The sequence below is a fragment of the Canis lupus genome, chromosome 2 (genome assembly GCF_003254725.2).
Source record: "Canis lupus dingo isolate Sandy chromosome 2, ASM325472v2, whole genome shotgun sequence".
NCBI classification, from domain to species: Eukaryota; Metazoa; Chordata; class Mammalia; order Carnivora; family Canidae; genus Canis; species Canis lupus.
Window position 1 is genome coordinate 10691407 of NC_064244.1, and position 14577 is coordinate 10705983.

Sequence of the window (14577 nt, forward strand, 5' to 3'; positions counted from 1 at the left end):
TTACTCTTCATTTACATGGTTTTGTCCTGAAAGTGAAGCTAGTCTGAGCGGTAGAGGCTCATGGTACCAAGTGTATAATGTAAATTTTGAAGTTGAAGATTTGAAAACAACAACAACAACAAAAAAAAACCCCAATAACAACAAAAAAAGGCTATGTTAAAGCAACATAGCTTTAAAATACTATTAATCGCTTATGAAAACAAACCTTGCAAAAGGGCTTTTTAATATATCCTAGATTTGTTTGTTCTAGATTCACTTAGAAAGGTGTCCAGAGCTTTCTGATGTCTGCTTTGCATTAATAAATGTGACTTTATAGGTTTTCTGGGCTTTCAAATGCAGTTATTTGGACTGCACTAAAATGCTGAGACATTAAGAAGATTTGTTTCATGGAAAACACTGTTCCAACATTTTAAAGGTAGAAGTTAAGAATTACATATAAAACAGTGGGGAGGTTTTTTATATAGCATCATGAGCCTGTTAAAATAAGATAGACTTTTAGGCACCCGTAAAATTTATCTCTGAGTGTTTGTATAATGCAAAATTTATAGTGTATAGAGCAAGGTTATTTGACTTTTAATTTAGACCACATGTTTCTAATTAAAAGCAAAACCTGAATGGTTTGGGTATTTGGGTACAGTGATAGCATGGTTTGACATTTCAGACTTTCAGATAGTGTTTAACAAACTGAAGCTTTGACGGTTATGCAATTATTTTAAACAATATAAATAGATGTATCATATCCTTTGGGTCTGACTCTAGCCCCTGATTTATACTCTACATTTAATTACTGACATTAATGAAATCGAAAGCCCAAGGCAAAGTAGGGACTGTAATACTTTTGTAGTCAGTTTGATCCACATAATCAGCCAAGTTGTCATTAAATTTTCTGAAGACAAAGAAAAGGCGGCAAATGGCTGTATGCTTGGGGATTCTGGAAAACAATTATGTCTAACCAGAAGTTATGTTTAATAAAAATATTTTAGTTTGCCGGTGTTTTCTTAGTTCTTGTCAATTTCCCATCCCCTATTTCTCCTTTAAAATCTAGACTTGAAATGAGAATAAATGATCGTTCAACATTTATATAGTTGATTCAATGTATGCTGAAGTTTGGTAGTAGGCGACTAGAACTTATAATAGTTGAGCTTTGGGATTTTTATTTAGTAAGAAACTGTTTTTCTTCCTTGTTAAACTTTTAAGCAATTTTTCTTTCTGTCTTCCTTTTTTTTTTTTTTTTGTTCTTCAAGTCACTTAATCACAAATCTGAATATTTTCCCTCCAATATAGAAAAGGCGAGTCACTATAGGAGACACCGTTCTCGATCTCACTCAAGCAGTACTTTTGGTACAGGTCTGGGAGATGACAAATCAGAAATATCTGAGATGTACCCTAGCTTTTCATGCTGCAGTGAGGTAACCAGACCGTCGGATGAAGGAGGTAGTGAACATTAACCAGTCTCCAAGAACAATAATTCATTTTTGTAAATGTGTCATAAGTGCATCTAACATTCTTCACCTTTGCACAAACATATAACCTGGGTGTATTTGGAAATTTTAAGTTATGTTTAGAAAGTTGAGTTCTTTTCTTTTAAACTACTAATTTGCATTCCTGCATGCTTGTTTTTTCTGTCTTATTTCACTGTTTTCACCGCCAGTGGCTCTTTAATGACAAAAGGGTCTTGGGATCTCAGCTACGTTAGTGTGTTTCACAGTTGCTTGTGATGGACACAGCCAGAGTGGACATTCGAGTTCTGTGGAGTTTGTGTCTGATTTCCATTAAGGAAAACCAATCTTAGAGTTATATTTAAGTGGATTAGAGGGGTTGCTCTGAATTTGTGTGCATTTCAATATTGATATACCTTTGCAGAAAGGTATATGCCTAAAAGAAATTGGATATAATACTTGATAATATAGACTTTAAAAAATATGGAAAATACTGTTGCTTGTTAATAATCTTCCCTATATTTTATGTAGTCATCCTTTCTTCTGTTTCTGCATCTACGCTGGTGGATGAGGTCTACACCTTCTAGTTGAAATTGTTTGGGATGTTAAATGACTCTTACTGCTAAAGATGTTATTACATTTTAAGACTACCGATGCGGCTGCATTTTAGTGCCATGGGCAGTGGGGTGAGGGGCCGGAAGCTCAAAGAACTGATAGAGTCCTGAATTTGCTTTTCAACCACAGAGGTCATATTGCTGAAATAAATCCCTAAGGCAGGAAATTTTGTTGTTGAGCAACCTAACAAGGGGGGTGGGGTTGGGGTGGCTGGGGAGAAAGTAAAGTGATTGAAGACCAGATGACACCACGAAAGCTCTCGCATTTGTGTGATTGTTTTTTTCATTTGTTTGAATGAAGCACTTATGAGGTTAAAATCAGGTTACATTCTGTATATCTTAAATTATACATTTAGGCTGGCCTTTGCTTCGTAGAAAGGTTTTTGTTTTTATTCTTTTACATTTCAGCTTTACTGAGGTAAAACGTAAGCTAAAAAAAAAAAACAAAAAAAAAAAACGTAAGCTATCTGAAGTGTTTGTAGAGATGATCTGATATAGGGGTAGTTGTGAAGGGACTCCCCCCATCTAGTTAATTAGCACATCCATCACCTCACATGGTTATCTTTTATTTGCATGTGAGAGAACATTAAAGTTCTACTCTACTAGCAAATTTCAACTAGGCAATACAGTGCTATCAACCATTGTCACCATGTTGTACGTTAGATCTTCAGAGCTTATTGATCTTTTTTTTTTTTTTTTGTTAAAGATTTTATTTGATAGAGCATGAGAGAAAGAGAGAGCGAGAGAGAGCGCACGAGAGAGAGAGCGTGGGAGCACAAGTAGGGGGCAAAAGGAGAGGGAGAGGGAGAAGCTGACTTTGTGTTGAGCAGGGAGCCCAATGCAGGGCTCCATCCCAGGACCCGGGGATCATGACCTGAGCGGAAGGCAGACACTTAATTGACTGAGCCACACAGGTGCCCCAGAGCTTATTCATCTTATAGCTCAGTTTGTACTGCTTTCTAACCTCCCACCCTCCTCCACCCAGCCCCTGCCAGCCACTTTTCTATTGTTTCTATGAGTTTACTTTTTTTTTCTTTTTAAGATCCCACCTTACTAGAAAGTTTTTAAAGATCTCCTTTCTCTGTGATTCTAATGAAGTATTTGTCAATGAGTTTTGCTCACTTGTAGACAGGATAGACATGGACAATCTCCCCTTCCTGTGTCTGATTCTCTAACAAAGGGTTCGGTGGTGTCTTGAATTTTTTGATTTTGGATTTGGGGTTATTGATTTCTCCCTTCAGCGTCCTCTGTGGTCCTGGAGGTACAGAAGAATGTCAGTGCTTGATGAGATGAACAAAACCCAAAGCAAATACAAGACTACATTTCAATCCATCTTCATCAACTTTACTCAGTCCAGCATTTTGGATTTGACGCAGTGTACATTAGAGACTTTGCTTCAGCAATGACCCTTCTACTTTGTGTCTGTACACCCAACACAGCATTCATTCACTTACTCACCAAATGTTAATTGAGTGTTCTTTGTACACCAGCCAAGAGCCGGGATCTGACAATGCATAGAGCAGTGAGCGAAAGAGATGTACATCTGCTCTAAAGGGCTGAGTTTGGTGGGGGACACTGACATTAAACAGATACTGACCCAACTAATATATAATTAAGAACAGAGTACGTGCTATGACGGGAGAGCATGAGGGCTACAAGATATGTATAACAGAGGAACTCCATCTGGCCTTGATGTCAGAGAAGCCTTCCCAGGGAAGGAAGATTTGAGCTGAAATGCCAATGCTAAAAGATGTTAATTAGGCCAAGGAGGCTTTGGGAGAAGAATATCTCTGTTCTAGAGCAGTGAGATAGTGTGTCAGTGGCAATCTGAGTTCAGAGGGAAGGCTACACAGGAGACTGCTGTGGGAGGCATTGATGAGGTCCGGGATGAACCTGCGTAGAAGAGAAGGAGAATCCAGACCCCCTCCCCCAGATGTGTCTAGTTCCCCTGCACCTGCCCACTGTCTCCATTCTCCATGGCCAGGACTGCACTGAGAAAACCCACTGTGTCAGTTTCTTTCTTCCTTCTGTTCCCAAGCCACTACTTCATTTTTCTAATTATTTCTAACAAAAGGACACTATGCTATGCCAAACTGAATGAAAAAACATCTCCATTGAAAGATGGTATACATAAATATTCTTACATTATGCCAGAACATGAGTAAGGATAACACATAGTTGGGAAGGAATAATTACATTTTTTTAGACTCCATGGAAGGTGGCAGGGTGGGGGTGAGAAGATTTCTGGCAGGAAGGGGTGTCTCAGTAGCTTAAATAATGTCTTATAAAATGCCTTTAAAAATGCCTTGTCATAGGGCACCTGAGTGGCTCAGTCGGTTTCTGCCTTTGGCTCAGGTCATAATCCTGGCGTCCTGGGATGGAGCCTCATGTCAGGCTCCCTGCTAGATGGGGAGTCTGCTTCTCTCTCCCTTAGCTCTGGTGCCCTATCTTTCCTCTCCCCACCCCTCTCAAATAAATAAATAAATACATAAAACCTTTAAAAAAATGCCTTGCCATCTTCAGCCCCCTGTTATAGGGCCAAGATGCTCTGCTTTTAGTGACATTCCCTATTTTGGAAAATAGATATAAAGCAAAAGTAAAGATATGTCAGTAGGTGATATAATGTACATCGAAGAGGTGGTGTACTCACAGGATATCTGCATTGATTTGAAAACATTTTGGAATATATGGTAATATGCTCCTAATTCTATTTATTTTAAGGGAAGCAAGGTACATTCTATCATTTGGCACCTTATGTCTGCATTCAGATGACGAGTGACATACCAAACCTAATATGTGCAAAACAATATATGCACCCCCCTCCAAAACAAACCATTCTTTCTTAGGTTCCCAGTTTGCTAAGTGGCACCTGCAGCTGTCCAGGGGGTGAGGTCCAATTCTGTGGGGTTATCCTCAGCTCCTGTCCTCCACTCACACCCACCTCTAGCCCATTAGCAAATCTTGTTAGCTCTACCAGGAAAAATGTATCCAGAATCCGACCGCTTGGTTGTCCCTCTGCCCTGGGTCATCACAGTAGCCTCCAGTAGAAGTAGGACTGGTTTCCTGCTTCTGCTCTTGCCACCCCACACTGCCGACCCTCTGCCCTGCTCTACTCTTCACCTGGCAGCCAGAAGCATCTTTCTGAAACATGAGTTGGATCATGGCATTCTTCTGCTACCATTTTATTCTGAATATAACCCAAATTCTCACCATTGCCTACCAAGCCCTCAACTGCTCTGGGCCTTGGCTGCTACCCGAAGCTCATTTCCTCCCATTCTTTGTCCAGATTCCCTGCTTTACTCAGACCTTCCAAGCAAGCTCCCCCTATGGGCCTTTGTACTTCACTGCCTCCCAACCGAGAACATTCCTTCTCATCCCTGTATTTGCTTTTGCCTAGTCCCACTTTTCTTAATGATTCTGCTCAGGTATCATTTTATCAGAGACCCTCTCGAATGACCAGAGATAAAGGAGCACCCTTTCTTTCCTTTACTGTCTGATCCTTTACCCTCCTTTTTTTCCCTCCATTAGCATTTGACATCACCTGAGATACTATACATCTATTTGTTTATTTGTTCGTCTATCGCTGCCTCGCTGGAATAGAAGCCCTACAAGAGCAGAGATATTGGCTCTTTTATTCACCACTCTATCTCCAACCCTTAGAATAAATGCTCCAGCAAATATTTGGTGAATGCACGAAATGGCCAAATGAATATTTTTTTCTGCTCATTTTTAAAAAATTGAAGTATGATTGACATATAACATGGTATGAGTTTCAGATGTACAACAAACTAATATCTTAAAAACTAGAGCTGCATATATAAAAATGTATAGTATAATTATTTTTTTTAAATGAAAGTCTGTTGTGGAAGGTTTTCATGGAAATTCTTCCATTTTTGTTTTGATGGTGTTTCGATATGTTTCAGGGACATTAAAGCATAGCTGAAAAAAAAAAAAAAAAGAAAAGACCTAAAATGAAAACATTCCCAGTGTTTTGCTTTGTTTTGTTTTCCTGACGGAGAAGGTTAGGAGTAGTATCCATGACTTCCCGGTGCTTTGAAATTTAGGGTCCCCTTTGAAATGTGTACTATGCTGGGCCCTGGTAAGGAGGTGCTGATTGACTCCATAGAAGGAAGAAACATTTATGGTCTTGATGACTATTTGATGAAAACCTTTAGTGTCTTTAGTAAATCATATGTATTAGTTTAAATACCATTCTAGAAATTGAAAAGAATTCTAAAACAATCCTGGTTAGTGGTAAGATGAAGAAAAAAAGAGAATGTAAGTATTTAAAAATGCCATTTTTTTCCTTCAGATTTTGTTGATTGTTTTTTAAAGATCTAGATTAGGATTTTATATGATGAAATGTGCTAAGTCCCAGAGAGACGCCCTTTAGTATTGGGTTATCTCCCTGCTGTCTAGGGGGTGTGTGTGGCCAAGCTGCACGGCAGTTGACACAGTGTTGTGCCACAGGACAAGACTTTGGACTTCACCCTAGCTCTCTCTCACATGGTATGCATTCTCTGGAGGTCATCTAATATTACTAGGCAAAGTGTCCTTATCTGTAACAAGAAGGATCTAGAACAAAAAGCTTTCTAAGATATTTTACATTTCCTAAGCTAAGTGCTATAAACGTAAATAAACTCCCCCCCCCCCCCTTCTCTAGGTATGAGACTCTGTTTCTACTCTAAATGTGATCTGATCCATTCTACTTTGTGAATTAAGTGGCTGGACAGTTAGGAGAGTCATAATTTTGGAGTCCTTCTTATGAGTCAGGGGAAATTCTGATTCTTGGGACAAAGGGTTAAACAATTGGCTGTTTCCTTGAGGTAAAAGTATCCTGTTTTCATCATTCACATTTGGTTTTCATGAGCATTAGCATAGAGGCCCTCTACTTTCAGTTTTTTTTTATCATTGTTTTCGTTATGTGTTTCTCAGGATATTTTCCCATCTTGCTTTGATTGCTGAATATTTTCGTTTTCTTATGTGATTATTTTGGGCTTTCTTACTTTTCATTCTACTTTCCTAGGTATTAAGTTACCAAAGGATTTTCATTTTACATCTCTACTGTGTTACTTTGATTCAATAAAGGAGGCTTTTATTTAAACTTGATCTAATTTTGTTTTGATTCTTGAATAGTATTATTTGAAATTATCTTTATTGCCTTTTGGTATCAGATTAGGTTAACTTCTTTTCATTTGACACACAGTTCCTTGAGTGGCAATACTCCTTATGGTTTCTGCTTATTTCACTGTGAGGTTTTCTTTGATCTTTGTGTTTTGTCTTCAGTTCACTTGGCTGCAACATCTTTTTGCTTTCTGATATGACTTTGTATTTCTTTGGTTTCCCCTAACTCACAGTAGCCTGTGTCTCTAGTATTTCTGTGTGTTTGCAATCTTGCCCAGCATTTACTCTTCTTAATGTGAACTTGCATTCCATTCGGCTTCAGGTATTTTGTGTTTCTGCATCCTTCTGGAGCATAGGAGGGTTTGAGAGTGTAATGGGGAAGGAAAAGCAGATGCACTTTTAAAAAATAGACACTTTAGGTTTTCCAACGTTGTGAACGTTTCCATTTTGTTGTGAAAGAATCATACTGGGATGACCTAGTCCTGCCTTAACTGGTGGAAAACAAGCTTCTGAATTCTGTGACAGCCCAAGCAGGACCTATGCTGATAGCATTGCAGCTCCTGTCCTTTAGAAATGTCATTTTTTCCCTCCAAATTTTGTTGATTTTTTTTAAAGATTTAAATTAGGATTTTAATTTTTTTTTATTTATTATTTATGATAGTCACACACACAGAGAGAGAGAGAGAGGCAGAGACACAGGCAGAGGGAGAAGCAGGCTCCATGCACCGGGAGCCCGACGTGGGATTCGATCCTGGGACTCCAGGATCGCGCCCTGGGCCAAAGGCAGGCGCCAAACCACTGTGCCAACCAGGGATCCCTAGATTAGGATTTTATATGGAGAAATGTGCTAAATCCCAGAGAGAGGCCATTTACTATTGGGTTATTTCCCTGCTGTTGAGGGTTAGGTTGCAAGAGATGCTTCAGAACTCTCAGTAGATTGTCTTTAGGTGTACCAAGAGGGCAGTGCACCAGTTAGGGAGCCAATTGCCCTAAACCTATGGGTGTTTTATTTTTTATTTTTAAAAAGATTTTATTTATTTATTCATGAGAGAGAGAGAGAGAGACAGAGACACAGGCAGAGGGAGAAGCAGGCTCCATGCCAGGAGCCTGATGTGGGACTCGATCCTGGGACTCCAGGATCACACCTGGGCTGAAGGCAGGTGCTAAACTGCTGAGCCACCCAGGCCTCCCGCTATGGGTGTTTTAAAGGCACCCACGACTCCATCCATTCATTCAAAACCTAAGGGTGCTTTAAAGGGAGCTGTAACTCCATCTGTTCATTCACCAAACATTCATCTCCTATATGTGCAAGATGCTAGAAATAAAGAAAATAAAGATATAGTTATTGTCCTTGAAGAACTCATACTCTGGTGTGAGAGGCAGATGAATGAACCCATTGCGCTCAAGGAGGCTTTGTGATGGAGTGACACCCAGAGTTAGAATCAGCCAGGTGGGGAAATGGGAAAGGAGAGTTTTTGGCAGAAAAGTAGCATATGAGAGAACAGAGCACATTAGAAACTTGGTGTCCTCTGGCACATCTTCAGCACAGGGGCCGCGTGTCCCAGAGATGGGCTAAAGACCAGACCCAAGTGTGGGGAGAGCCGAGCCGTGGTCACTTCAGCCACAGGGTAAAACTGAGTATCATTTCTGGGCTCTCTGCTTGGGCTCTGTCCTGCAGGAGATTTAGAGGCTAGGTAGAGGGCCAATTCCCCAGACTGGGAGGTAATTGAGTCTCTGACTTGGAAGTTTAATCCACTCTGGGAGCTTGTCTAAGGATCTAGCCTGCATTGGATGATTTACATTCTGCCAAGAGAACTGATGCCATGGGCATCACTTCTGCACAGTCCTGTAGAGGGGTTCATGCTGTAGAGACAGCATTGTGGATTTTTATTTCAAACATCACAATGTCTCCTTTGTTGACATTCATCACTGATGTAGAAGAGCAGAAACACCAAAATCATAGCACCTTCCTACTCTCATGACTTCCAGACTCCAGGCGGAATAGCCCACCGCTGGATGTTTAATAGGCATCTCAAATCTCACGTTTGGAACCAGTGTCTTTTTTCCTGTCTTCCCAAACAAACATCTGTTCTTGTCTTTGTTCATTATCTCAGTTGGTGACACAATCATTCAGAACAAATGCCAACAAAACCGGTGACATCCTTATCACCTTTTTTCCTCTCATACCTCACTTTCAATTCATCAGTAAGCCTGTTGGCCCCATTCACTGCAGATCTGTCCTAAGTCCAGCCACTCCTCACCAGTTCCAGTGAACCTTGAGAAAATCCCATCCCATCTTTTTGAGATCTCAGAAATGGGCTCCTGGTCTTTGTCATCCCACTCTTGCCCCCTTCATCTGGCCTCTGACAAGCTGTCAGTGATCCTTTAAAAACTTGCTTCAGATCTCATTACTTGCTTACTCAGAATTCTCTAATGGTTCCACTCACATTTTGATTAAAAACCAAGATCCACGGACTACAGGTGTTACATGGTCTGGTGCTTGGGCATATCTCCAGTTTTATCTTCTATCAGACTGTCTGCTGCAGCCACATGGACCTCCAGGCTGTTTTAGCACATTAGGTATTCTCTTACCGTGGGCTCCTTGCAATCACGGATCCCTTTGCCTGGAATACTCCCCAGTGCTTTGTGTGGCTTGCCTCTCCTTCTTCAGGTCTCTGATTAAATCTCAACTAATCAGAAATGCTTTCCTTGACCACTCTACCTAGAAAGCTCCAGCCCACATATACCCATAACTCTCTATCTCCTTATCCTGCCTATTTTCCTCTATAACTCTTTTTAAAGCTTTATTGAAGTATAGTTGATATGCAAAATTTGTACTAGTTAATGTCTAAGTTTTGATGAGTTTGGACATATGTATATACCCCTGATACCATCACTACAAGCAAGGTACAAAACATATCCACCACCTTTAAAACTTTCCTTGTGTGTGTGTGTGTGTGTGATAAGAACACTTACCATGAGAGCTATTCTTTTAACATATTTTACAGTACATAGTACTGCATTGTTATCTATAGGTACTATGTTGTATAGCAGATCTCTTAGAACTCATTCATTTTGCATAATTGAAGCTTTATATCCACTGAGCAACAATTTCCCATTTTCTTCTCCTGTCCTTGGCAACTGCCATTCTGTTCTCTGCTCTGTGAATCTGACTATTTGAGACACCTCGTATTAGTAGAATCATGCAGTATTTGTCCTTCTATCATTGGCTTATTTTACTTAGTCCTCTAAGTTCATCCATGTTGTCACAAATGCTCCACAAAGAAATGGTGAATGGAAGGAGACAAAGTGCAAGGACAAGTCATCACATTCCTAGACATAGTGAAGACCACAGAATGTGCCCTCAGTTCCAAGGGATGACAGCCATCATTAAAATTTCAATTTGCCATTAAATTGAGAACAGAAATATCAAATGCAGGCACAATAATAAACTATTAATATATTTTGAAAGTGATGGATATGCATTCAACCAGCAGTTTTGAAATCTTTAATATGAACAGTGTTCATAGAATCACAATTCTTTGCTTAGTAATCCTTTGCATTATTTTTTCTGTTGATTCTCTTTGCCCATTGAGGATTTATGTTTGAAAGTGATGGATATGCATCCGACAGCAGTGTTTTGAAATCTTTAATATGAATAGTGTCCATAGAATCACAATTCTTTGCTTAGTAATCCTTTGCATTATTTTTTCTGTTAATTCTCTTTGCCCATGGAGGATTTATGTTTTATGATTTACAGATGGCATTCTGATCCAAATTCAGCATTACTGGTTTTAATGGTGAGCATAGTTTTAAAATTAGATAATCGGGACAACCAACAAGAAAATACATTCCTGATTTTGAACTCTTCACCTTCATTTAATATAAATGTGCCGGTATTTCTATTGGAGTCACTACTTCTGTTTTCTGGTTACTGATTGGCAACCGCAACCCTCTGAAAAAAATTGAGCTCCTTACAGGCCAACTTCTGCAAAGAAAATACCTACAACAAGAAACTTTCAGTTGTATTATTTTCCTGCTGTATTCGAGTGTTGTTTCCAATCTGAATTTGAGAATGTACAATACTCATCAAAAAATGATGTTTTAGTGCCTGCTCTTAAGTGTAGGAAGATTTAAAGAATTGATGTTGAGATAATTCTGTGATAAATTTCCCAGATAAATTTCTGTGACGAAACTAGACTATAGGAAAATAAACGAGTTCTTTATAATGTAAAATTTTATTGTTGGGGATTACATGATCATCTTTGGCCATCTAGCTAGTACTCTTCACCTGTTAAAAAAAGCACACACTGTTAGAAACCTTTAGTTAGTTCTGTTGCACTCCCAAGGGAAAGGTTCAGGATTCTGATTGAACTTGAAGTCCTTAGAGAAACTCATATTCCTGATATCATTAGACTGAGAAAGAAAGAAACGTCGCAAGTTTCCTTTTCTGAGTGTGAAGTTGGGAAAAGGATCAAATACTAATGACTAGCATTTGTTCCAAGATGCACATGTGTCTTTCATTGATATGCCAAAATTAAATCAAAGGGTTCCATATGTGTATGAAGGAGAAACATCTGACACTTCGAGTAGCAAACAATAAAACATTAAAAATATATTTCCTGCGAAACAGAGTTGATTGGGGAAAAGAGAAGATTTGATCAGTGGGAAGGAGATAGATGTGGCATATGCGTCAAGGGGGAAAACTTTGGAAGAGCTTTGTAAGGTAAAGTAATGCACATGGAGAGGGAGAGAGTAGATTTTCCATCTTGTTGAACATTAGTAATGAAAATGGAAACAGTTTTGGTATTTATGGATCAGATTTTATGTCCAAATTGGATAATAGACCAAGTATACATACATATTTACGTGTCTGTCTTAGATATAAAACATCATAATGTTACCTTTGTAGTCATGAATTTCCTTGCTCTCCCCGACTTCCTATTTCATCCAGGTGCCCCACATCCTCCTGCCCCAAGCCTCAGGCTAGTAGGTCATGGGGATTGGATCCTGATTTTTATAGGAACTACTTAAAATTTCCACAGGCTGATGCAGCTGGGAGATGTATTGAGTTTCTGCATTTTGTTTGGTCATTATCTTCTGTTTCCGGAGCTCTTTGTTGTGTGATTCTCCTCTTGTGGCCAGATCTTGTGCCCCAGTTCCCTAGGGCCTAATCTTGTTCCAAACATATTTCTGATCCGCCCATGCCACATTTTTTTCAGACATTCTGGTTTTTGATCTTTATCGTAAGATTTCCCCGATGCATGTGTATTGAACTGATTTACTAGTCTGTCAGACTCTTACCTAGATCCTGTCTACGAGTCTTTAACCAATGACCTGTTGTTCATCTCCCTACCTGACTGTGACTCTTACACCTGCCTGTTTCTTCAGCCCCAGCCTCTCATCTTAAACTGAAGCTTGGGCTCTGGAAGACCCAGAGAATCCTTTATAGTCCTTTCCCCACATTTTTCCTATCTTCAAATCATGTCAGGGACACATTGCTTCAGTTTCATATATGTCTGGTGGTTGAAAAAAAAGTATACTCGCTCATTCAGAAGTGTTACCATTATTGAGATGTGTCTGTATATGATATTTACTGTGGCTTGTTGCTAAAGTCATCTAATGTAAAACCGTATTTGAAAACTACTTGTGGATTGGTGATATTTCCTAAGAGCCAATATTTGAATTGATTAGTGCAGAAATAAACCAAACACATAATCTGTTTTTTAACTCTTTAAAAATGTTAGGAAAAAATGTTATGTATATTTATCCAATAAGTATTTCTAAAATATCCTCTATGATAGTATAATGAGTCTTTCATTGTACTTGAATAATGTATCTTTCTGCATGAGATTGACTTACACAATATTGGTGGGAATGTTCACTGAGGAAAATTGGGATTTGCTATGAACTAACTTTTAAGTCATGGCATAATTTGTGTCCAAAAGCTAGATTCAGTGCTATGGTTTATCTAAGTGGAAACAGCATCCTCATGCCCCTGTTCCCCTTAGGTTCTTTATTGCTTTCATCTTATCAAAGAACTGCCTCACATTACATATTTCTTGTCAAAAAATGACACACACACACACACACACACATACACATCTCCAAACTGTGCATTCCTTTATTTTCATTTTTTTAAAAAAGATTTTATTTATTCATGAGACACAGAGAGAGAGGCAGAGACACAGGCAGAGGGAGAAGCAGGCTCCATGCAGGGAGCCCGACATGAGACTCGATCCCGGGTCTCCAGGATCATGCCCTGGGCCGAAGGCGGCGCTAAACCTCTGAGCCACGGGGGCTTCCCCCTTTATTTTCATTTTTTTGCTTTATTTTAGATATGGCATGCATGTGCATGGGTAGATACAGATATACACCTCATGGATTTTGTGCCATGAGAACATTATTAAAGACTCTGTGATTTGGGGAGAAAATTATTTCCTTTTTCTTCAGTGACAATCCTGCTTATATCTGTGGTTTTGTGTTACAGTTACAAGTTGAGGAGTTTATTCTGGATCAGATAGCTAAAAATGAGAAACAAATCTGAGAAAAATAATATACAAGTTGATATTTAAATCTCAGTGTAAGAGTAAACTAGCTAGATTATTCTGAGGCAAAATAGTAGATATTCTTAACTCTAAATCTCTCTAGTTCTGTTCAAACCACAGTATGTCTTGGTTCAGTTCTGCCAGAGAACATTCATGGACTTATTTTTTCTAGATGAAAACCAGTTAACTTTGAAATCAAAACATACTGCTTCTCTGGGCTCGTAAGACTAAGTTTAACTGGCTGATAATTTAAAAAATAACAAATTTTGTCTTCTTTTTTTCAATATTTAGGAACAGCAGAGCCCCAAAACAGTATTTTAGGAATTCTTACTTGGGGCAACTAAGTCAAATATGTAAATGAAATGGTCAGTTTAATTTTATATATGCATAATTTAAAAAAGTACATAATGTAGACGTTTCCTTTTACAGTTAATAGGTAATTATGAATCTTTAAATTTCCAATTTATACTTGAATAAAGCAACATTATAAATCTATTATTTAAATTTAGAGAGGAAATGGTTAAACACTGTTCTGGACTTAATTATATTTGCAACTATATTCTTAGCATGTCTGTAGAGCTTGTCACTCTTCTGATGCTGACTTGGGGAAGTCACATTTTGCAAGCAGTGTCCTACAGAAGTATTTTGCAAATCATCAGGTGGCTTCATGATGAGGGTCTCCCTTGCTCAGTGGGAGAGTGGTTGACATCTTATTAGGAAATGTGGCTTGAACACGGTCTTGAAACTATTCATACAGGATAAGGTGACTGAGTGACAATTGCCCTGGGTAAAATAGGCTACTAGTGACAAAGAAAAGAAGAAACAAAGATCACACATACACACACACACAGT

The 14577-nt window shown here is 38.9% G+C and overlaps 1 protein-coding gene across 12 annotated transcripts in view; it reads left to right on the forward strand.

The window, feature by feature from the left end:
• The window catches only part of NEBL (nebulette), a 341512-nt gene that overhangs the window by 312153 nt on the left and 14782 nt on the right, over positions 1-14577 (forward strand). For 9 of the 12 annotated variants that reach the window (XM_035712965.2, XM_025464019.3, XM_035712963.2 and 6 more), the window contains one exon: positions 1285-1434. The exons of the other annotated variants lie outside the window; for them this stretch is intronic. In XM_035712965.2, coding sequence (XP_035568858.1) covers positions 1285-1434 — 150 coding nt within the window. The remainder of the gene's footprint in view (positions 1-1284; positions 1435-14577) is intronic. 12 annotated transcript variants of the gene reach the window in all.